At 41.3% G+C, this 22,895-nt stretch overlaps 2 protein-coding genes across 4 annotated transcripts; one reads left to right on the top strand and one right to left on the bottom strand.

The window, feature by feature from the left end:
- Positions 1–40: 40 nt before the first annotated feature.
- Positions 41–19,055, bottom strand: LOC311507342 (nipped-B-like protein B). 3 transcript variants are annotated; one of them, XM_084571650.1, is made up of 47 exons: positions 18,938–19,055; positions 17,636–17,784; positions 16,746–16,911; positions 16,283–16,383; positions 15,217–15,325; positions 14,984–15,126; positions 14,698–14,828; positions 14,520–14,610; positions 13,927–14,412; positions 12,400–13,818; positions 12,067–12,159; positions 11,742–11,903; positions 11,161–11,232; positions 10,961–11,050; positions 10,769–10,869; positions 10,578–10,664; positions 10,261–10,492; positions 9,690–9,841; positions 9,505–9,585; positions 9,312–9,412; positions 9,070–9,199; positions 8,886–8,968; positions 8,652–8,784; positions 8,408–8,551; positions 8,222–8,314; positions 7,871–8,088; positions 7,681–7,783; positions 7,509–7,607; positions 7,194–7,340; positions 6,820–6,954; positions 6,641–6,739; positions 6,481–6,534; positions 6,286–6,394; positions 6,050–6,186; positions 5,674–5,814; positions 5,462–5,555; positions 5,045–5,199; positions 4,869–4,959; positions 4,595–4,768; positions 4,318–4,508; positions 4,077–4,184; positions 3,580–3,780; positions 3,303–3,449; positions 2,830–3,200; positions 2,566–2,740; positions 2,220–2,408; positions 41–1,345 (listed from the first exon to the last, which is right to left on the bottom strand). In XM_084571650.1, exons 2-47 carry the CDS (start codon positions 17,697–17,699, stop codon positions 986–988), a joined length of 7,962 nt encoding a protein of 2,653 aa, XP_084427776.1. In that variant the 5' UTR covers positions 17,700–17,784; positions 18,938–19,055; the 3' UTR covers positions 41–985. The 3 variants fall into 3 exon arrangements, with proteins under 3 accessions (XP_084427776.1, XP_084427775.1, XP_084427777.1); XM_084571649.1 differs by having other exon boundaries at positions 18,809–18,938; XM_084571651.1 differs by having other exon boundaries at positions 13,927–14,409; positions 18,809–18,938.
- A 1,885-nt stretch (positions 19,056–20,940) lies between these two features.
- Positions 20,941–22,807, top strand: mlana (melan-A). The gene is made up of 5 exons (XM_084572311.1): positions 20,941–21,042; positions 21,502–21,594; positions 21,719–21,815; positions 21,954–22,061; positions 22,578–22,807. The coding sequence occupies exons 2-5, from the start codon at positions 21,506–21,508 to the stop codon at positions 22,644–22,646; spliced, it is 363 nt and encodes a 120-aa protein (XP_084428437.1). The 5' UTR covers positions 20,941–21,042; positions 21,502–21,505; the 3' UTR covers positions 22,647–22,807.
- The last annotated feature ends 88 nt before the right edge of the window (positions 22,808–22,895 follow it).

Genomic DNA, 22,895 nt, shown 5'->3' with positions numbered 1-22,895 from the left:
AAATATAATATATGAATTATAGCTTAGAATTGATCAACTATTGCTAATTCCTAGTAGATAATTAAGATTTTCTTTTCAGTAATGACAAACTTTGCGGTGTGAGTAGACTGCAGCAATAAGATAATAGCTGGTATTATTTCAGAGGCACGGACAAACCCATTTATCATTACTCTCAATGTGCACGTTGAAAATTAATAAATTAGTATCTGCCCTTGATCTCTGAGAAAGCCAGAGCACAGACAAAAAACTGAATCCACTGACTCTAAAAAAAGAAAAAATTACACTATACACACACCGATGTGAGGGGGGGAAAAAACGGAGCAAACAAGTAACAAAGACGTAAGAAAAATTTATTGCAGTATTTGTTCTACAAGAAGATCGAGGGGTCACTTTTTTTGTTGCTCTGTGCTCTATAACATCAAAATCTATATTAAAAACAATGTAGGCACAGATACTGCACTGCTTTGAACATAAATAAATTATATCAAAGATCGTCCATTACACAGTGAGGGTAAACAACAAAATGTTTAAAACAAGAAAAGAAAGAAAAAAAAAAAAACGTTAAAAGTCGTCGGAGCTCAGGTCAAGTGAATAAATCCATCTGGTGCTAGTTTAAATTCCAAAAACACTTTATTAAGAACATCATCAATACACTAATTTCCAACATTCACTGTATTTTTTTTTTTTTTTTTTTACAGAATTATGTTCAGATATAAACATGTTTTTAGTTAAACTATGATACAGTGGGAGGAAAAAGAAATCAAACAACCAAGTTGCTGCACAACAGCGAAGGATCTCCCACACAATGTTTTCCCAAACATTTCCTTCTTGTGTTTTTCTTGTGTTTAACTTAAACATGTCTTAAACAGTGTTCACAATACTTTTCCTCCACCAGGGCCTTAAATCTAAAGAAGTTTCATTTTGTCTCTGTAAGTAACATATTTGATCTGTAGATTTGGGCTGTGAGGGGTGTAATTTCAGTTGATTAACACTTTGTCCCCTCCTTAGCAGCATATAGCGACCGTAACGTCTGTGCCACTTTGTTTGAGAGCTTTTGTCCGCTTGTCAAGGAGATTTTCTTGTAAATAATGTCCGACTCCTTGATGTTATCGACCCAAGGCACCTTTTTGCGACCGTCCCGTTTCTTTGCCACGACCCAGGGTCCAGAGTAAGTTCCGGTCATCCAGTGTATACTGTAGCCATTTCTGGTCTTCTGGATGACCCTGGCAATCTGTGGTCTGTCTTTGTATTTGGGGCAGCAGATGGCAATGATGTCCTTTACATCCACTGTCTCGTTCAAGTGACCTGAATCCTCTGCAGAATCCCCTCCTTTCCTTGGTTTTCGCTGGGGATGAAAGCGACAGATTGTTAGTTGCTTTTTACACAGACAGTTTGAAACAGGAAGTCTTACAGATAATATCTACGCTGGGTTAATGTGTGAAAAGGTTGTAGAAACAATATACTGAGAAAGTTGATCAGCTGTAGCAGCAATTATGATAACTGATGGGAAATTGAATCAGCATAATATCACAATATTTTTATTGTATGTGTATTGATGCACGGACACAAAGAATAGATTTCCTTTATAAGTACATAAATATAAACTTGTGGTACTTGTACAATAAGAGCAATTGTCCTCTCCGTCCACTAGATGGAGCTATTGTTTTTATTTTCTGTTTGGGTCAGCAGAGGCAACACAGGCAATAAGCTAAGATACCCCAGTGCAAAAATACAAGCTAGAATAAATAAAATAAAGTAAGAAAATCAATAGGAAAGTACAAGAGACATGTACAGTCGCTGTACGTTAAGTTACTAACGTCGGATTAAACATTTTAATGTGATGGAGGTTGAATATACGCCATGGACCAACTCCAATGGGAGTATTGCTCTTAAGAAAAACATATTGCACGGAATTACATCATATTATTAAGTAAAATACCTGAGATACAGGATTATAAAAACTACAGTTGTCTACATGTGTTTGCATTCATTGAAATAAATGTGTGTTTGATGAAATGAAAGCCAGTCAGTCGGTTTCAATATGGATGTACGAACATAGATCAAAGACTCATCATGAAGTTCTATGGAATCTGACATTTTTAGAGATAAGACGTCACCTGGGTCTCATATAGGTGGTTTCACAAATTAGCTCTGTACTGTCATTTCAAGCTCAGTAGTGGAAAGTGTGTGGAAAAAAAACGAGTTTTTAAAATTCTTACCGCAGGGGGATCTTCATCATCGCTTTCCTCATCATCTGATTCCTCTGGAGCGGCGTGATTACTGTGGTTGTGGTTGCGGGATTTCGGCCCCGTCAGCAGCGAATTAATAGCTTTGTTTCTGGCATTGGCGTTTGCTTCGCCCTCCTCTTCCTCTTCATCACGGTCCAGATGCTCCATTAGTACCTTGAACTAAGAGACAACCGCAGACAAAGTAAGAAAAAAATTGTTTCTTGGTGTGATTATTTTGAGCAAAGGCTTAAGTCCTTATCTTCTTTAGAAATGAAAGGTAGGAGACTACTACATATTCAAGAGACTGGGATAACGCATGAATAAACTGAATGCTTACATCCAAATACTGTTTCACAATATTCTTCTTGATCTCGTAGCTGAGTTCTGTGTTGGCCAGGTCATTCTTCAGGTAATTCAGTGTCTGACTTGGGTTGAAGTGCACCTTAGATTTCCTGTTCACTGCCTTGTCGTATACTTTGGCAGACTCTGTCGGTGAATACTTCTGGATTTTGCTGAAAAACAAACAAAACGCTCTGACGCTCTAACAGGTGTGCTATTAATAAAAAGCCGACTACCTAGTGGTATTTTTTATGTGGCCTACCTGTCTGAGAAGCCGTACAGATTCTTCAGATGTTGTTTGAGCACCAGCAGCATCAGGATTCCCTGGGAAGCGCTGGCAAAGTCCAGCAGAGGAGCACTGTTTTCAGGTAGACGGTCCATCACTGCGTCCTCATCTTCTATGTCAGAGTCTGAATCAGAAACCCCAGATTTCTTTCGCCTGTGGACCACCTCATCATCATCCTCATCCTCGTCACTGCTGCTGGATTGGCTACTACTCTGCTCATCCTCCTCCTCATCGTCGTCATCCGAGCTGCCTTTCATCCTCCGAGAATGCTTCTTCTTCTTCTTCTTCTTCTTCTTCTTTTTTGTCTTCATCTTCTTTTCATGCCTTACAGGCTCCTTCCGTAAACACTGCACAGAAAACATAGATTACACAGAGTAAGATTTTCATCTTATCATTAACAGAACAACAAAGAGCCATAAGTGATATTTAAACTAAACACAGCTTCTAACCTCCTTGAAAGACTGGAGCAGGTTGCTACCAGAGACGGACAGAGTTATGTCTATATGGTGCATGATGAAAAGAGGCTCCTCCTGGGTCTGGTAAGGGAAGCAGGCCATGTTGTCTGCCACAAACAGCAGCATGTTCACCTCTGTTTTCTGCAGGGAACAAATTGAAAAACAATTTATATGAACTGTACACGAGAAGCCTTCATTAAACAAGGATATTGCATATCTTCTGACGTATCTCAAAAGAAATGCCAATCAGTCGTGGGAACTAAAGACTTACTGAGCTGTCGTCAAACAGGTTGAGCAGGGAAATGAGGAAAGCCCGTCTGTGCTGACGGTTGCCACGGACCAGGGTGTAGAGATGACCGCAGAGAGCCGCGTCCGAGTCGTCGCGACGGAAGCCTCGGATCACCGCACCTTTAGATCCATTTATGGCCTGTTGCACCTGGTAGGACATCTTCAGCCCTGCAACGGCCTTCATCTGTGGTGGGAGATACATTACTCATAAAATGATTAAATCTGAAATCCTTCCAATCAATTACAAATCTTTAAAGCCAGTATTTTATTGTTAGCACACGTACAGAGTCATTGCATTATTAGAAGTGCAGAGTGCATGTTATTCCATGTATTTTAATGGAATAAATATTATTATATTACATTTGTGCAATGTAAAGAAATACAGTTTACAGCCGTAATAAAGTTAAAACAACACATCCCATCATTAAGACACACATTTTAAATACCCTTTCTGATTATTATTAACCAGCAGCCACTCACATGAATGAAGCCTGAATATTTCTTGTCAATCTCCACCAGCTGTTGATCGGCCTTGTTCTTCATCGACGGCTCAGGGTCTGTTCCCATGGCAATCAAGTAGGGCACGCACTAAAAACACAATAATCTGCAATCCGTGACCTGCTTATGATGCACGATGTCGAAAGCTCACACAGACTGTGTTTTTAAACTATATTTAAGTCTTAGGTGATCATGATCGGAGTATGCTGGATTGTGAACGCACCTGTACAGGGTGGACGAGGCCCTGGCTCAGAGTCAGCGTAATGACATTCAGGGCAAAGTGGCGAACAGTGGACTGTGAGTGGAAGAACGACTCCAGCACCTGCTTCAGGTAAATCTGCATTATGGAGCTGCTCATGCCTGACGAGATATCCCCCATTTCTTTTAGATCTTCCTGCTTGGCTTGGTTCTTCCCTGCATAGACAGAAACATGAGCCTGATCAGCCTGAGGTTGTTCTACAGCACGTGACTCACGGAAGAGATGGATTTGTTAAACTCACATTCACGGTCAGCCTCTTGCATCCGAGAGTCCTCCTCCTGCAGGTATGTCTGCATGTTTTTGAGCACCTGGATCTTTAGATTGACCAAACTGTTCTCATCTGACAGGATGCTGTTATACAGAACCTTCACATCCTGCGCAAACATAAGCTCTGGGTGCATGATGAACTGGAACCCTTGACAAAGTGGAAATGTTTGGAATAAAGATGTCATTAAAGACAAAGTTACAGGCAAAATAATTTATTGCATCTTAGTGTGAGTTGAGGCGCAATGTACCTAGACCTATGATGGCCTTGATCTGCACCTCCTCATCTTCATGAGTGGTGAAGTACATCAGAAGCTCCAACACTTTGTCCTTTATGATAATCTGAGAGAAAAGAACAGATAGGAAGGGTCAGACATCAAAATATTACGTTATACTCACAACGTCTGGGCAATCAGCTGGCATTTACCTTGCTAGCACCCTTGAACTCTTCTTGGTCAAAATCAAAGTGTCGACAAAGAGCCCCCACGGTGAACAGCGAGCGCAGAAGAGTAGGTTTGTTGGCAGCCAGAGTGGAGCTGTTGGGGTCCTCTTGGTGCTGCGTCTTGAGTTTTGCCAGAGCTCCTGTAAAATGATACACTCTTCAAGTAAAAACTAGAGCAACGACAGCGGAATTTATTCTTTGAGTACAGAGTAAAAACTTGCGTAAATGAACTTATCAAACAACATATCATTACAGAGGTAGTTTGTAAAATATATGATGTACCTTCGGTTACTAATAGCAGTACAAATACCACCAAAACACAAAATTAGAAAGAAATTATTAATGTAAAAATGGAAATTATTAAAAAAGCAGTGAATTATTATAAATATACATGATCCTTACCATAGTACCGGTTAAAACAAGCCCAAACAAACTTGTAGTTGTGTGTAACCTTGTTCACAACAGCACCAAGACAGCTCACACAGTGCTGTACAACCTGAGGAACACACACAACAAATTATATTTAATATTATATATTCAGTGACTGTCTCGGGGTCTGAGGCCACGCTGATATGCTGTTTTGGGAGCAATCTTTGAGAGACTTAAAGACTGACCGTCATGCCATATTTGATGATAAGCTTCATCAGGTCTTCTTCTATGGTAGTGAGGAAAGTCTCACTTGGGTGCTCCATCAGAGGAACGACCAGCTCCAGGATCTTGGCCACGTTGCATATCACCATGAAATCGTTCTGAGTCTGGAACAGCAAGAAGATACCGTGTGTTAACATCTGCACAGGAACAACTTTCAATGTGTTGATCAATTGTGTTTTTTAGTAGTGCTTTGGCTGCCACTAGGTGGCCCTATTAAATAACATAAACATTAACATTGTTCATTTCTATCCTGTGGGTACCAGTCTCAAGAAACCACACAAAAAACATTAAACCATTTAAACAATAAACTCACACGGCAGGAAATGAAATGGTACTTACATTGCACTTGGTGGTCAGATAGGGTTGCATAGTCATGGCATGTTTGACCATTAACTGCGCCCTAATTTTACTGAATAGGTAGAGGGTGGTGATGCACGATACCAGACGACCTGAAGTGACTCCTTTGTCCTCACAACCTGAGACACAAACAGAGAAAACATTGTTATTTCACGCAGAGTAATATCTAGCATGGTAACAATAAGAGTTTTGTGAAGAAATATACAAAGCATATTTACTTGCAAGAGACTCCTCATATTTTATAATATGTTCCACTAGGTTGTCCACCAACTGAACGCAGGCCTTCCTGGCAGGTTTGTGTGAAGCGTTTTCTTCCGACTTCAGCAGCTAAACAATCGCAGTCATGCAATAGTTAAATGTTAGACATTATATGCTCAAATCAAACTAAGAGTCACACAAGGTAAACTACTCACATTTTGGAGAAGCTGTTCAAACCAGTCATAGCCTGTATCTTTGCATGCCAACACCTGGGATGAAAGCAAAACATCAATCAGATTACGAGAATGTCAAAAACCAAAATGTCTGAATAATTTAAACGACGGCACAGAAAATATTTTTCTCAAATCTACACACCACGTCTGTGATGTTCAGGATCTTTCTTGTTATGGCATCTTTGTCATGACCAGGTGTGGGGGAGAACCAGAGTTTCTGGAATGTCTCATTCACCAGTTTCTGCATAGAAAAAGATGTTTAGGTATATAAGCTCCAAGTTCCATTGTAAAAAAAACATTCATGCAAAAATACACACAAACCTTGATCCCTTCTTCATCGTTGACCCTCCGGATCATCCTGACACACATCTCAGTGATCTTGTGGAAGTCTGGCTGCTCCAGGCAAATGTCCCTCAGGATCTTAATGACCCTTTTTCTCACACTGATACCCGTGTCCTGTGCAGAGACAAAGGGACAGCTCAGTATAAACTGAAACGAAGGGCTTTGTCACTGATTCATCTGAATGGAAATTAAAAATCTACACATAAATAATGGACAAATAGAAATGGTGGCACTGGGACAAAAACATAATTTAACCTTAGCTGGACTTTTGCTTTTGATACAACTAAACCAGTTCAGACTTTACCACAGGAAAGTGTTGCCAAACAGCGAACGAGAAAAGATAGAGAACTTACCAATATCCTCTCAATGAGCATGTCATAGTACTGCTCAATGAGCTCAGGTCGACTTAGCACAAAGCGTCCAACGAGTTCCACGGCTGCCTCTCGCACACTGGTGGAGTTGTCCATGAGGCGACAATGAACCCCACGCTGCATATCCAACTGTGAAACAAATATGGGAGATTAAAGAGGCACAGATGAAAATTACATAATGGCTGCAGTAAAAACTGTCTGTAAAAACCTATCAATCTAGAAGCCTAAAGTCTAGGTGGAGATTGATCAGCATTACGTATTCTGGTGCTTTGTTGAGGCTGAAGACTGACGACTTACCCGTGCCAGAATGCTTGGATCCACAGCCACTACCTCAGACAGACACTTCATGGCTTTAGTTCTGACTGCGATGGCGCTCTCACCCAACACTCTCAGAATCTATATTAAGATTGAAAATTAAGCCCAGCTGACAGAATATACTATCATGTTTACGTTGAATTAATCATCTTACCTGTGATAAATAAATATCAAAGCTCTGTGCAAATGGCCTCATAGAGGCCAGATATCTGACAATCAGACAGGAGTCCTCATAGTCTACTGTGTCAGAGTTCATCCTGAAAGAAATATCAAGAGGACCAGAATGAAGGAGGAGAAGTCAAACAGCAAATTAGTGCAGTGATCCAGAGTTAAGCAGTATTTACCTCAGAGAACTGAAATGTGATGGCGAGGTCTTGATGACCTTGCGGAGGAACTTCTTCCGTGCCTCAGCCTTCTGCATAATCTCCCCAGTCGAATCAATATCCTTGGAATGATGCAGATCTCTTGAGTCCTCGTCATAATCCGTTTGAGACTTCATCGCCTTGTCTACCTCACTTGTAGTGTCCCTGAACCACTGGGCAATGTAGAACTTCCTGGCAAACTGGATGAAACCAAAACATATGTGATGAAATATTCTGAACCAATAGTTCAATATCCAAAGCACTAAAGCATTTTAAGCCGACAACTATCCACAATATCCTCATGTCACTCTCAACTATTTGAGCTTCACTTACCACTAAAGACGGATCTGTCTCAATGTTCTCATCTAGGAAGTCTAGCAAAGCCTTCTGGAGTTTCTGTACCTCATCAGCATCAGAATCTGAAGTCTGTAAGGAGACAAATATACGTGGAGTGTCTCAAAAGAAGTTCAGTCACTTGGTTTACATGCATTTAACTGAAGATTAGATTAGATAATCTACCTCTTTGAGAATGCGGTCGATAGCCCTTTGGTCCATCTTGCTGGTGACAGCATCTTTACGCAGACGAGAGGCAACAGTGCCAAGGTAGTCCAGAGACGCCACCCTGAGTGCCATTTCTGTCTGCTTGTTACTGAACTGATGCACCTGGGGCACAAGATACGGAGGAGAAACAAACATCAGCAGCTTTTCTGACTGGAGACACAGTTAGTGATGGCACAGCTTTGAAGCTAATGAGACTACTTACCAAGAGCCGGCCCAGTAAACTGAGCAGCAGTTCAGCTGCAGGCCACTCCGGTCTGTTGACTGTAGATAGCAGATCATGAACAAAGTTCTCAAACAGAGGCCTGTAATCCTCCTCTCCCTGTTTACTGCCACACCTGAAAAACAGGGAAGACAATATTTTTTTAAGATACAGGTTATGGTTTAAACAATGAAGATCAGGTGTATGCGTCATGTGAAAGCAGGAATAATGACTTACTTCTTGAGAAACACTGACAGGAAGTTCTGAGCAGTTCTCATGGCTGTTTCATAAGAGTTTGTGATAAAGACATCTTTATCCACCTGAAAAGAAAACATGTGAAACAAACGTGTAAAATTAACACTCACTAACCATTTTTTCAGGTGAATGTGGTTTAGAAATTTGTTAAATCCTTAGTGGTTACCTTCTTATTGTGCTCCTCATCTGTGTCTCTCTCAGAGGGAAGGTGAACCACACACTGGATGAGCTGAAGAACGAGGGCTGTAACCATCTGGATGTGCACGGGTTCTCCATCTGAATCACTGCTGTTTAGCCTGTTGTGGAGAATGAAGCATTAGTTTCCTTAGGTTGACTGAGCAGCGCAGGAGACTTCAATAATCAAGTGTTATCTTTTATGTTGTTTTAGTTTATTCTTGTCGTACTTACCTAAAGTTCCTGAGGCTGCGTTTACTAGTAGGCAGTCTAGCCAAGGAGGTAAAAATCTCTTCAAGAATGAGCTGCCTGTGCTTTTCGTAGCGAGTAAACACCTAGCGGAGAGTAAAATGCAAGGCTCTAAATTGAAATACACAAGTAGAAACGCATCTGGATTAAGTTAAAAAATAAAGCAACGCTAGCTTACTGCTGTCACTAGCGTGATGGCACATAACTGCAGCTCACTGACGTTCTCCACAAAAAACGGTGTGATACCAAGCGTGGACACCTAAAAGGCGGGAACAAAAGCAGTCAGGTACAACAGGGTTCAACAGTCAAAGGTGATGTGAGGCCACGAACGTGAGTGGCGCATGGCCACATTCAGAATCGCACCTGGAGAATTGTGGTGTCAGTGAGCAGCTGGATCTCAAGGAGCTCCGAGATGTTGCTGATAATATCGCACACTTTGTTGTAGAGCGTGACTACCACCTTCTGTTTGTGGGTGGAGCTCTTGGCCCGCTTAGACTTTGAAGAGTGGATGCCACCTGGATGAGGAAGAAAAGACAGAAAATTAGAGTGGATACAAACCCCATTTTGAACTGCTTAAGCAATGTGTTCAAATGCGAAAGAAATTTATAGATTTAAAAAGAGCCAAATAGCCATCAACTTCAGCAGAAGAGCATTAAAATAAGGAATGAAGACCTGAAGGTACTGAAGCTGCTTCCTGACTCATCACTAGATTTTTATGAAATGAGTTCCCACACTAGCTTGTTAAAATGTAAACTTTGCACACACAAAAATAACTCATGGAAATCAAGATTATTGCAAATACATTCTATATTTTTGTTTCGTCTTAGTTTCTTCTGCTATTATTACTACTATCGAGTGGCTTTATCTGCCCAGGGATCAATAAATCTCTTATCTTGGGAACAGCTTAGAAGAACAGGATAAAAATGTGGCTAACCTCCATGGGGATCCACTCTGTAAACCGGGTCATATTGAGGGTACACAGAGTTTTGAAGGTGGAACTTGGCGTACTGCAACACCCTCTCAATCACATCCTCTATGTAGACTGCTTTGGGCATGTGTGGCGATGTCATTATGTTGAGAGCAGTCAAACAGGCATCAGCAGATTTGGTCACCCGCTCCATGATAAGGTCACGCCACAGTCGCTCCTCATCCATGGAATCATTATCCTTCAAATGAGTTTTAAAAGAAATTAAAACAGCCTTTTGACTTTTGAATACCTACAGAATCCAAAATATCAGGCTGACAACTTACATGGTTAATTAATGTGGAAAGAGTGACGCTGTCCTGAATGTTCTTCTCCAGGATATTCAAAATTTTCACCAGTTTATCAGACGAAAACTGTGGAGCAGCAAGACGGATGGTCACTTTAGTAACAGCTTTACAACAGCTGAAAAATCTGTTGTGAACCTGAGAGTAAACACGTCACATTAAAGAACATTTACCTTTTTAAAGATGCCCATAGCTTTAACCTTGGCAGAATCACTGCCCAGCTCACTCAACTGCTGCTTTCCAAGTAACAGCTCCTCAGGTATCTCATCATCATCTGTTTGCGTGAACAAATTCGTAAATTGGAAATTTCTCATCTTAAAAAAAATATCTGTAAGTTTGGAGAGTGTGGAGCATTTTATGCTCACCTGTGGCTGTGAGGTCTACGTCCTCAAGGTTCTCAAGTATGTTATCCACACTTGCTGCAAATCTTTTAAATGTGGAAGAGTCCATCTTTTCTGTTAAATTAAAAGTAAACAAAATTATTAGAACAAATTTGCCAGTTTTTTTTTTAATTGCAATTAAATCCATTAGTCTTATACTAGAGTCTAATGTGTCAAATAAATACCATCTGTTGTCAGTTTGGAATCATACAGCTTCCTGTTTTTCTGTTTCTCCTTTTTCTTCAGTTTTCTGGCAGCTGAACAAAAAGAACACCGCAAAAACATTAGCCAAAAGCTTGACAACAGCAACCAACTCTCAAGCAGTCGTTATTTAATAGAGAAAGGCTAAGATGATGTGATCAAACTACCATAATGGACAATAATCTTAATGAAAGCCTTCAGAAACAATAATTGCAATCACCACATTTGTCCCAATGTGACAACCAACCCAATTTTAAAGAGTTCATCTTTAAGTCCAAGTGGCTGTTGGAGCTAAGTTTGAAGAAATTCCCCCAATAGTCTTCCTGAGATAGCTTCACGCTCATTAGCTGAATTATGGTCAAAAACACATTTTGTGCGACCACAGTGACCGAGACCACCAAATTCAGTTGGTTCCTCTTGGAAATTTGAAAAAATCTCCTGGTTTTTTTGGTTGGACAAACAAATGAGCTGACCGGCCACAAACATAATGGCTCTGACGTTGGATGATGCCAGAGCAGAGGTCTGAAAACACAGTCCACACTGACCCCAAACCAAAAAGTCTCACCGTCACTCAGGATTGGTGGCGGAGCTTCCTCATCAGAATCTTCTCTCAGTTCACGATGGCGGCTACCAGAACCCCGGCGAGCATTATGAGGACCTCCAGAACCTTTCTTCTCCTCCAACTTCCATGTCTTGTCGTGGCCTTTCTTGTGCTTTTTCCGTGCAGCTGTAACAATTACAGAGAATTATACATATATGTAATACATACAATATATAAAACGCAATAGTGGCGATACATTTGGAAGCACATATTAAATTGGAAAAGGTTAACTGGAGACAGCTTAGGTACAAACACTGTAGCTTTTAGGGTTTAATGGCTTAATACTCACACTCATTGTCAGAGTCATCGTCATCATCTGAGGCCACCTCCGCATATTTGGATTTCTTGCTAATCATACTGTGCCTTCGCTTGTTTGACATCTCTGTAAGCACAAGAGGTGAGTGAGCTTTCAGCAGAGTCAGCATACAGTTCATAAATCAAGGAATTTGTGGCTTTGATAACAATGATTCCCAGTAGTTAAAGTTAGATTACAGTTGCACATATCCATCCCCTAGAGTTTTGTGTACATTTGTAATAAATGCAAAATAGATAGCAAGTGCACATCCAGTAAAATGTTGAGGTCAGTTTCCACAAACCTTGACCAAAAGAAAGCACATCATACCTCTCGCTGATTTGTCACAGGAGCTCCAGTTCTTGGATTTGGAGCCGTGTTCGTTCTTGCTTTCCTTCATCATCTTTTTCACCTCATCAATGCTGAGTTTCTGAAGCACAACAACAGGCTTGGCTCCTTTGTTTAGGTTCTCTACCAGGGACACTCTCTCCAGCCGTACTAGCGGTTCGCTCCAAGCATCTACCAATTTGCTTGGTTGGGGTTCTTTCTCTTTTCCGTCTCGTTTCAATTTAGGAATCACAAAGTTCTTGAGACTTCCTGACTTGCCACCCAGCAGGTATGAAGGGAATTCACACGGTTTTGTCTCAGCAGACTGCCGTTTGTTTCCAGCTGGGCAGCTCGCGTTGCCACCCCCACTCGTCCTCTGTTCCTTATTTTGGGGAGTTTGGAGGCTGGAACTGCCTGTCCTTTGTCGACCATTGAGGTCAGCTGACTTTCTGCTTCCATCTTGCTTCATTCTGGGGCTGTCATGTTTAGCATCTCGGTCAGGCGAGGTTCTGTTGCAGTTTTCTCTTGACAATTTGTGTTTCCTCTCTCTGTCTTTATCTCTATCTTTGCCTTTCTCCCTGTCTCTGTCTCTAACTTTGTCTCTATCTTTTTCTCTATCTCTATCTTTATCGTTATCTTTTTCTCTAACTTTTTCTCTGTCTCTATCGTTATCTTTTTCTCTAACTTTTTCTCTGTCTTTATCCTTTTCTCTATCTTTATCCCTTTCTTTATTTCTCTCTCTATCTTTGTCTCTGTCTTTGTTTCTGTCTTTGTCTCTGTGTTTGTCTCTGTCTCTCTGTCTGTCCGTGTTCTTATCCCTTTCTCTATCCCTGCCTTTGTCTTCTCCATGTCCGGAGTTACGCTCACCCTTGCTCTTGGTTTTTGGGGTCTCGAGTCCGCTGACACTGTTGTTGTGGTTCTTTTCCTCTCTGTGGCGCGAGTCTGAATGCTTGTCATGTTTCCGTGGGGTTTCTGGCTGTTTGTCGTCCGAGTGTCCCTTGACGCTGTCGTTTTTGTTGTCATGTTTGTGTTTTGATTCGCGCCGGCTTTCCTGCTTCTGTTTGGTTTCTTCCGGTTGGCCGTCTGAGCCAGACTTCTCTGTGGTGTCACCATGCTGCTTGATGATCCCAGGCCTGTTTTCAACAACTTTATTTACCTTTCCATCAGTGTTTGGCTTTGGGCAATGTAGCTGATCCTCGCACAACGGCTGTGCATCCAGGACCACTACAGGCTGTCGTATTATTCTGCCAGCTTGCTGTAGATCAATACTGACCATCAAAGCAGGCCGACTGGCACCGTTACTTGAAGCATTCGTCTTCTTGGGTGTCAGCTTGCTGACACTGTGTACAGCAGGTCCCTCATTTACCTCGGCTCCGGGTTCCTGGGGATACGAGTCTTGCTTCCGTTTCTTCAGTGGCTTGTCTGCAATAAAAAAACACTGTAGCTGAGCCACTCTAAAAACACAAACAACCTTGGAGCATGAAGAAATGCAAAAAGGGCTATAGCAAATGCCGACATAAAGATATTCACCTTTATCCTGGACTTCTTTAGACCATCGTTCTCTCTCACTGGCTGACTCGCGTTCTATTCTCTCAATCTCCGCAATTGCGTCTATCTCAGCGTCGTCAAACACAACCCCACTATTTGGCTGAACAGCAACCTGCTGACAGTTCTGCTCCTCAGCCCCTAACTTGTGAGAAAAGTCCTGAGCAGTCCTCGACAACTGATTATCATTATTATTCATCATGACTTCATGGTCTGAGTCCATATGTGCACCGGGGGGCAATTCTTGTGACTGATCCATCTTCACTCGGGAGAGTTTCAATGTCAGCTTGGCAGAGTCTTTTGATGGAGAACTAACTATGTCATACAAGGCATGCTGGTCTATCTGTTCGCTTTCTTCTTTACTCCTATCCTTATGTTTCTTTTTTCGGTCAGCTGAGTTAAGGAGTAGTGCCGCACTTCGTGGCACATCGGGTGGAGGTGACTGCATGATGAGAGGAGGTCTAGACCCTGCTGAAACACAAATAAGCAGAAGGACAAGTGAGCACCAGAGAATACACCTCGGCATAAAAGGAATTGCAGAAATGAATAAAAATGAACTCGTCGCTAAGGCAGGATACCTCTCGCAGTCTCTTCGCCCCCAGGAGGGGAACACTCGGAATGTGGCGATTTAACTGAATATGCAGCTGCCTTCATCGAGGAGTCATTCTCCTGTTGGAGCACAAGACATTCATCATTACTTTAAAGCAGCGGTGTCTGCTGAGAGCCGGTTCAGGATAAGCTGATTCTCTCCATTACCTCATTTCCCAGTCTGTGAGCCACGTTCATGTAGTGTTCATCTGAGCCTAGCCTCGCGTTATGATTAGATGAATTACTCGATAGCTGTCCAGAGACTTTGTTGTCATGGATATTCCTCACACCACTACCAACTGAAACAAAAAAAATAAGATAAATTAAATATACAAGTCATCTGCACACAAACTGAAGATTTAAAAGATTGCTTTTCTAGCTGGGTATTTGTTGTCATTCATTACGGAGGCGCGACACAAAGGTAACGACAATCCTGACCAGACTTTGCACTCACCTTGCTGTTGGTGCTGAGAATAACTGGGTGGATTGTACTGCATGTAGTCTGCAGGACTCTGAGGGGTATAGGGACTAGGTATTGGGCTGTTCTGCTGGGGTACAAACCGAGTACCTGACGCAGACTGCGGGGATGTAAAGCATCTGTGAAAGAGGTAAAATGAATGTTAATAGAGGTATAGATGCCTTTCCTCCCTCAGCATTGTGACCGAAAACAACAGAAAATTGCCTTACCCAGAGGGGCTTTGAGGGACAGAGGTTTGCTGATAATTTGATGCTGGACTCCCATGGACCTGATTCTGAGATATCTTATACTGTTGCATCATTGGCTGCTGCATTACACCTAAGAGATAGGGATACATAGGCGTTCAACATATGCAATTCCCCAGGTAAATCTATGCATAATACAGTAATTTGAATGTTTGGTCATGTATGGTCATTTTTGAGGCCATTGTTTGCGAGGGTGGTTGCATTAGGCAGAGCATGGTTTCACAATACTAGCATAATTAGATACTATTATGAGGTTGTTCACGATGCAGAAACAGTTTTTACAGCATCGCAAGTTCAATCTTCAATCACTACTAAGTATTTGGAGTTCAAAGTGATGAAGACGGAGGTTATACTTGCAGGAAAATGGCGAGGGTTTACATAACGATGTACGTTCTGTCTAATGACAAGTACCCTCTTTGAAATAGCATTTCATTGTAAGACAAGGTCCTACTACTGGCACAAATAATGCTACACTGACATATTTTGCTTGTTGGTTTGTCAGGCTTGTGCATCAGTATTAATAAAATGTCACTATAAGAGAGTGTGGTCACTACCACAAACGCTTGTGGTTTAGTTTTTCTGACTACTGTCCATCTTACAGTTGAAAACACCCCGAGCACTGCAGTGCACACACTGCATGCAACGCCTTAAATGCTTTTTTCTTCTGTGGCTGGTTAGTTTGTACGCACACTATATACAATTACTACCATAATTATGTGTAATTTCTGAACAAAGGTTAAAAGACAAATATGTTTAAGGCAATTACTGATATCATTGCTGATGACAAAACAAACGCAGCAAAGTCTTGGTTTCCTGTTTATGCATCCCTCTGTGGATACATATGGGGTCACAGGTGCTATGTTATTAATGCCAGAAACTTGAATTACATTAGTGCGGTGATTAAGCAAGTAGTGGATCTGATCCAGAAAATGCTCAAGCCAATAAGCAGTTAGAGCACATACAAAGGGTGCAACAAAGGACAGAGCATGCACTAAGCTCCCACCCCAAACCTTGTACAGAGTTAGCATACTTTTGTCCCTGAAGATTTTGGGGTCCCTGGACAGCAATGTTTGTAAAAGCATTGGCATGTCACCCTCAGGTTCATCGTTCCCCAAGTTGTCCTTCAACTCTCTGGAAAACAAACAAAAATAAAGAATAGTTTTGTTACTCTCCGCGTAATGTGTTCTGTCCTTATATGGCTAGTGCTAACCAGTTCTGATAAACCAGACCATGAGCTGGCCCATATCGAAAAGCAAAACTGTGATACGATCAAATGAAACACCCACACTCAAATTCATTGGGTAAAAAGTGCTTTTATAGTAAAAGGACACTTGGTGAAGCCTTTCAACCACCACTCCTGCCAATCACAGTCTCGTAACAATTTCCTTCCAATTCATAAATATACGTTAGAAAACAAGTCGCAAACATTTCACACTAACTGCTTGAGTGCTGTCCTCGCTCATACTGCGGCGAAGTGCGCGAGCGGTACTTACATGTGTTCGGTGGAGACCTGGTTAAGGCTATGAACCAGCTGAGTCACCAAATTCTCATCGCGACACACCAGGAGGCTGCTGACCTCTTCGGAGATCCTTCCATTGTACAGCAGACTCTTAGCAGTGGTGGCAGGGAGAGGAGAAGGCAAAGGCAGCTGGTTCAACACTGAAAGGATGATTGTGAGAGGAGTTGGATTAAGAGAGGGGGAAAAAAACAGAAAGCAGGAAGAAATTATAAAATAAGATTGTTGGTGAGAAAGTGTTTCTGTATGTAAGGACTTAAAATGTATATAAATGAGACTATAGCTTGTTGACCGTCTGTGTTAACTGATGCTTAATTTATTTAACTATAAATGTAGATAGATAGCTATGATGAATTTATATTATTCCCTTTTTAATATTTACACCATTTCTAATCTGAATGAACAATTCAAGGCCTCAATATGCCAAATATGATCCAAAGAATTCTGTAACCATGTAATAAACATGCTTTAATGTATGTATATGGTAATGTCAGAGTAAAGAAAAGTCCAGCAATCTCTACATTCATACCATTCTATAGTCTAATGTAAACCAATCCACAAATTTTGCTATGAATCATATGTTTGTGAAATGTACGATGTTCTGGTATTTTCATTTTTTTTTTCTGTTTTCTTACAGTAAAACTGGTTTTGAGCCCTTATGCAGACAACCTGCCATCTTCACAAACATAAGCCACTTCCTATCTGTCTGCCCTGAAATCACCACTAGCGATAAGCATTACAGTTACTAGTACTTAGCTCCTGCCCAGTCCAGTTCAGGCCGCTTGGCAGGCAGGTAATCCTTAAATTTGGCCCCATCTACGTTTGAATGTCAGTGTTCAGGCTTCAGAGAGACGATGTTGCACTTACAGTCTGTTAGGCTAGCAATTCCAGCAAGAGTAGTGATGGGAACATGAGGCATGTCACCATTCATGCTGAAGATGAGGTCAAGAGGTCGTGTCAATGCACAGGCTGCTCAATATCACCAATCTCTTCCTATTCGTCACATCTCCAAAGTCCTGCAAAAAATAAAAATAAAAAGAAGTGTCAACAGTCTCTCTGGACAAGGATGGACACCATTAATATGCAGCACTGTTCATATCAGGATTAGGAATGATTGGGCATTATCACTGTGTGCCAGCATAACTGCACCTCTGATGTGTACAGTCTATACAAGCCCTAGAGCAAGCCGGGGCATGTCTTCATCAGTTATTGATTTAAGGTTCTGGTGAGAGAAACCCATCTTGGTTCTTGTGAAATTTCAACCCGCTACAGTGGGATATGCCACGGCTGCGAAAACATAACAGGCAGTCAACAATGATCCGCACTGCAATTAGACAACACTGACACACACACACAAAAAAAACAAAAAAAAAACAAAAAACGATTCAATTAATTATATAAAGTTGAAATGATTCTGTCTTAGGTGTGTGTTTGCATCGCTACCCTCTCTTTCGCACGCAGTTTCGCTGCTGAAAACGCACAAAACAAAAACCAAAACACGGTTTACACAACAGTTAGCTATGCCAAATTCTTCCTTTTGTTACAGTGTCAGTTAAGATTCCCGGGACAGTCCGAACCCATAACAGCGACATTAGCTTATCTTGACAACAGTTGCGACTGTATTACTACTATGTTGTTACTATTGTCGTGTTTTAGACTCTTGCTGAAAGGACGAGCGGCGAAACGACGACTGTGAAAGTGACTAAAATCTACTCGCGGTTAGCCGGCTAGCAACAACTGGAGATGTAGCTAATGTATGCTAGCTGGCTAGGTGTAGCCTTATCTGTAAGTTGCCTTAGCTAGCATCACCAGGAGTGCATCAAAGCCAGTTAGCCGCGGGTTGCTCGTTCCGTATCGGTCTTTTTCCACCACACAGGTCGCGTATTGTTTTAAATATCAACCCCACACTTGCTATGGCCTCCGTCGACGCATCTCCAGCTCACAAAGTGGACCTCGGACTTGCCTCAGGAAGCGTAACCCCGACCCGACGCTAAGGAGGCAGGGGTACAAAGCAAAGACCCCATCACAAATCAGAATTACCCCCTTGGCTGGTTTCATTAACGGCTCCCAACGTCTGCCTCGGCGTACTAGCTGTCCAAGCGGAAACACGCAGGAAGGGAAACAGTCTGCCCGAAAGGAGGCTGTTGCTGTTGAATCTAGCTTATTTACCTCTGGATGTGATGAGAAAGAGAAGTGGTTCTGGTGGAAGAGGAGGAGGAGGAGGAGGGGGAGGAGCAGGAGTAGGATGGCAGCTGGAGCCGGAGAAGAGTCTCTAGCTCCCTCTCCGTCCCACTGTTCAAACAGCTCCTCCGGGTAATGGCAAACACAGCGGCAGTGATCCCCGACAGGACGGGTGGGGGTTTCTTCTTTCTCACGGCGGACATCTCTGCTGGGAGAGGGGGGCAGCAGGCTTTTCAGACAAAACCGGCTTTATATTTTTAACGGGAGGTTATGTCTGAGACTGCGAGTTCATTTTCGGAGAAAGTAAAACAACAGAAATAAGTATTTTTACTCGCTGGAAACAATTAGCCTCGCGAGGTCATTTTGTTTGTTTGTTTGTTTGTTGTTGTTGTTTTTTTGGAAACTGTTTTTTAAAGATAATACCCTGCTTAATATGTATAGACGTATTTATTAATTCGTTTTATTTATTTCAAAGTGCACTGTTATTTTATTTATTGTTTTTTAGTATTCATGTTTTTTTGTTTTGCTTTGTTTTGTTAGATTTCTTATAGTATATTCTTATATCTTTTCATTGTGCTGTCACTGGACCTCACTATTTAGTATTTAGTTTCGTTTCCTTTCATATTTTTGGTATAACAATAAACAGTTAAGACTTCATGAATGAAAAAGCGAGACTTCTTTGTGTTTGGGATACTCTGGGTCTGTGCTTTAAAGCTCAACTAAACTAAATGATGCTGCCTCTGCTGCCTATGACAGCAAAGGTATTGAACTTATTATAAATTATATGTTTTTTTCTCATCAGATGACGTCCACTTGTGTAAAATAAAAAAAAATAAAAAAAATAAAAAATCTGTTTTATCTGTTCAACTGGAGGATTTGTCATCACAACACATGAACAGCCAGAGCCAATCAGCTGACTGCCTCCCACTGAAAACTTAACCATGCCTTGCCCAAAGCTACAAACAGTCTCCTTCCTCTTATGCTCCAAACCAAATGAGGGACTGCAGGAGTTTAGATGTAAAGGGCCTATTAAAACAGTCGTTTGTCGTGTTTAATGAGCCGAGAATAAAATCAGATGAGTCCAGTGAGACACATTAAAACTGAACGAGTTTTACAAACAGAGTTTGGTCTCCCTCTGGTGGAAAAGGCATGTTTTTGCACCCTGAAGCGAGACTCCCATGACTTCTTGCCTGTCTCCTTTTTTCTAGATTGTGAAATTTGAATTATCTGAGGAAAATTTCAGTGGAACACAACAGATCAGAGACGATAAATACAAACTAAATAAGGGAAATGCGCTTTTACTAAAGGTTTTAAAACAATTTTGCACCACCACCAAACTCTTGCCTCACATTTATAAAAGTACTAATAACACAAACTTTATATTTAAAAGACTGAAAAAGCAAACTCAGGCTCCAGCCCATCTTTAATGTGGTGACTATAAGGTTTTGTTAGTGTTGTGTTGCTTGTTTAGTTTGTTTTATTTAAATGCTATCAAACTGCTGAGCAAGTTGGCAACGTTAATTATGTGTTTTATTTGTTTAGCAGAAGCTGAAATTCACCTTTATTTTGAAATTTGAAAAGACAATAAACTACCACTTTGACATAATATAGATCATATTACATTTTAATATCTTTTTTTTTTTCATGTCAGGCTTTCAGAACAACGCAATCTTATCATAGGTTAAACTATGTACTATTTAAGTTGCTTAAATTACATAACGATAATTTTATAATATTACTGAGGCACTTGGGGTATTCAAATGTATGGTATTGATCACACACACGCACACACTTTGTTATGAAAGGCCAGCAGCTGACGCCCGTGGAGTTTCACGAGTGGATAATGATGCTGCGTTCAGGGCCGCGGGGGTTTCACGGTTATTAAGTCCGCTTCAATGGGTTTAACCATGAGTCTCTAACCCGTGACGGTCATGAGGGTTTTTCTGCCCCTCTCTGCTCTCTCGCCACACTGAGGTAAGAGATGTTCGAGGAGTGAAATAACACGGACCTCCTTCCACCAGTCTTTCTGAGTCTTTTTGAGAAAGCTCTCCAAGCCAGAGGAACTGTTCTCTACCATCCCAATATCCATTTCGGTAAGATAATCGTCTGTTTGCGTTGTACTTTTTCTCTAGCAGATGTACCCGTGTTACAGGCGTACTTTATTTAGTTACTGAGCAAAAATTTACTTCAGATTGACTTTTCATGCATCATTGATTATTTGCATCTACTGTTGCATCTGGTGTTGTGTCTATCAAGACATCCCTAGGCTTGCTTTATGTTTCGATCCATTTACTTTGTTATAGATTACTTTAAATGCCCAAATAGACTATGCAAAGTTGTTACAGGTAAACAAAATCAATGATAACTTCCCTGATCTGATGCTCTGTTCAGTGATGGCTCCAATACATAAAATGGTTAAATGTGATCCAATGATCCAAAAATTCCTTTCTTTAATAACCGTTTTAATATTTTCTTAAAGACTGCCTTTCTCTCTTCGAGCGCCCCTGTGTTATAGTTGCTCGTCTATAAAATGACTTCCTCTTGACTTGCAGCTTGATGAAGTGTAATCGTACAGACGGGATGCCTCGTGGAGACTTCAACATTTATTTTGCCAGCGGAAGACGAGGAAACGTCAGAGCTGAAGAGTATGTTTGCCCCGGTCAAAAAATGAAACTGTGCTTGATTAGACTTTCTTGAATCTACTGTATATGCTGTAACCACATTGTAGTGAGTGCTGTAAAACTGATGTGATTGTGTTGTGCATCACAGGGCAGTGGGCATAGCCCTGCTGGTGGTCATCCTTGCGGCACTTCTCATCCTTGGCTGCTGGTACTTCAAGAAAAGGAGCGGCTACAAAATAATCAGGGTGAGATTATCACGTTTAATGCCTCCGCATTTTGTACTTGCCATAAACTTGCAATTCCCAACTTTTTTCCAAGATTATGTTCTATTTTGTCCCTTTGAGCGGTCTCATTTTTGTTTTCTCACACCCTCATCTCCACAGAGCCCCAGATCAGGTTTGCCAGGTCACATGGGAGGCCAGTACTCAGAGGCAGGAACTTCAGCAGATAACAAGATGGCTCTCACTGACTTCGGCAGCTTACGATCTGTGGTGAGTTATAGTTAACTACCCTGTGACTACTGGTGACTGGACTTCTATTAGTAACTTAATGACACATATGAAACACAGATCTTTCTATGGCTTCTTAATTTATATTATATTAAATACAACAATTACCAAATGAATAGACTCTTAACTGTGCAACCAGACCCTCAAGACAGAGGGAATTAGTTTTGTACAAAGCCTCAGAGTTCTGAATACAGTGTAGAGCACGTGAAGCCGATGCAGTGGATGCCTGAAGGAGAGATTATTATGTCACCAGACTAGGAGTGGGTATTAAAATTTCTCATTCCCAAGGCAAATATGTGTATTCAAGTGTGCAGGAAAACGGATGACGGATCAGGTCAGCACACTCTACTGAATTCCATGTGTATAAAATTGAATTTTGCATTTGATGTATTAGTTGGAAGTTGAGGAACTTTTTACTAGTGTACCATGACAGACATAAAGCAAAAACGTATAACCTACAGCTGCTTCATTTAAATGTTTTTATCCCACTCTCTACAGATTCCAAACGCTCCTCCAGCCTATGAAAAGATTTCCTCGGGACCGCTGCCTCCCCCCTATTCCCCCTGAAGGACTTCTGTTGAAGAAGGATGTCTCAAGACAAATGGAAAATACTTAAAAACAAACTCTAGACCCGATTTGTTGCCTGGTGATAATCGGATTTCACGTTCATTATAGCTCTGAACACTTTGTACTCTAACATAGACACGGATGAAGTTGCTGTATCTCTCACTTTGTGAAATGACTTACCTGAATGAACACAATTTATGTACTGTAGGTGGTTTGAATAAACATTAAAGAAATTCACATCACATATCT

The sequence above is a fragment of the Chelon labrosus genome, assembly GCF_963514085.1.
Source record: "Chelon labrosus genome assembly, chromosome: 22".
NCBI lineage: Eukaryota > Metazoa > Chordata > Actinopteri > Mugiliformes > Mugilidae > Chelon > Chelon labrosus.
This window is presented reverse-complemented; position numbering and strand designations above follow the sequence as displayed.

Coding starts and splice junctions, on each gene's coding strand:
- mlana (XM_084572311.1), top strand. CDS start 21,506: ATGAAGTGTAATCGTACAGACGGGATGCCTCGTGGAGACTTCAACATT. Junction 21,595..21,718: donor GGAAACGTCAGAGCTGAAGA/GTATGTTTGCCC, acceptor TGTGCATCACAG/GGCAGTGGGCATAGCCCTGC. Junction 22,062..22,577: donor TCGGCAGCTTACGATCTGTG/GTGAGTTATAGT, acceptor CACTCTCTACAG/ATTCCAAACGCTCCTCCAGC.
- LOC311507342 (XM_084571650.1), bottom strand. CDS start 17,699: ATGAATGGTGACATGCCTCATGTTCCCATCACTACTCTTGCTGGAATT. Junction 16,384..16,745: donor CAGGTCTCCACCGAACACAT/GTAAGTACCGCT, acceptor TTTGTTTTCCAG/AGAGTTGAAGGACAACTTGG. Junction 15,127..15,216: donor GTCCCTCAAAGCCCCTCTGG/GTAAGGCAATTT, acceptor CCTCTTTCACAG/ATGCTTTACATCCCCGCAGT.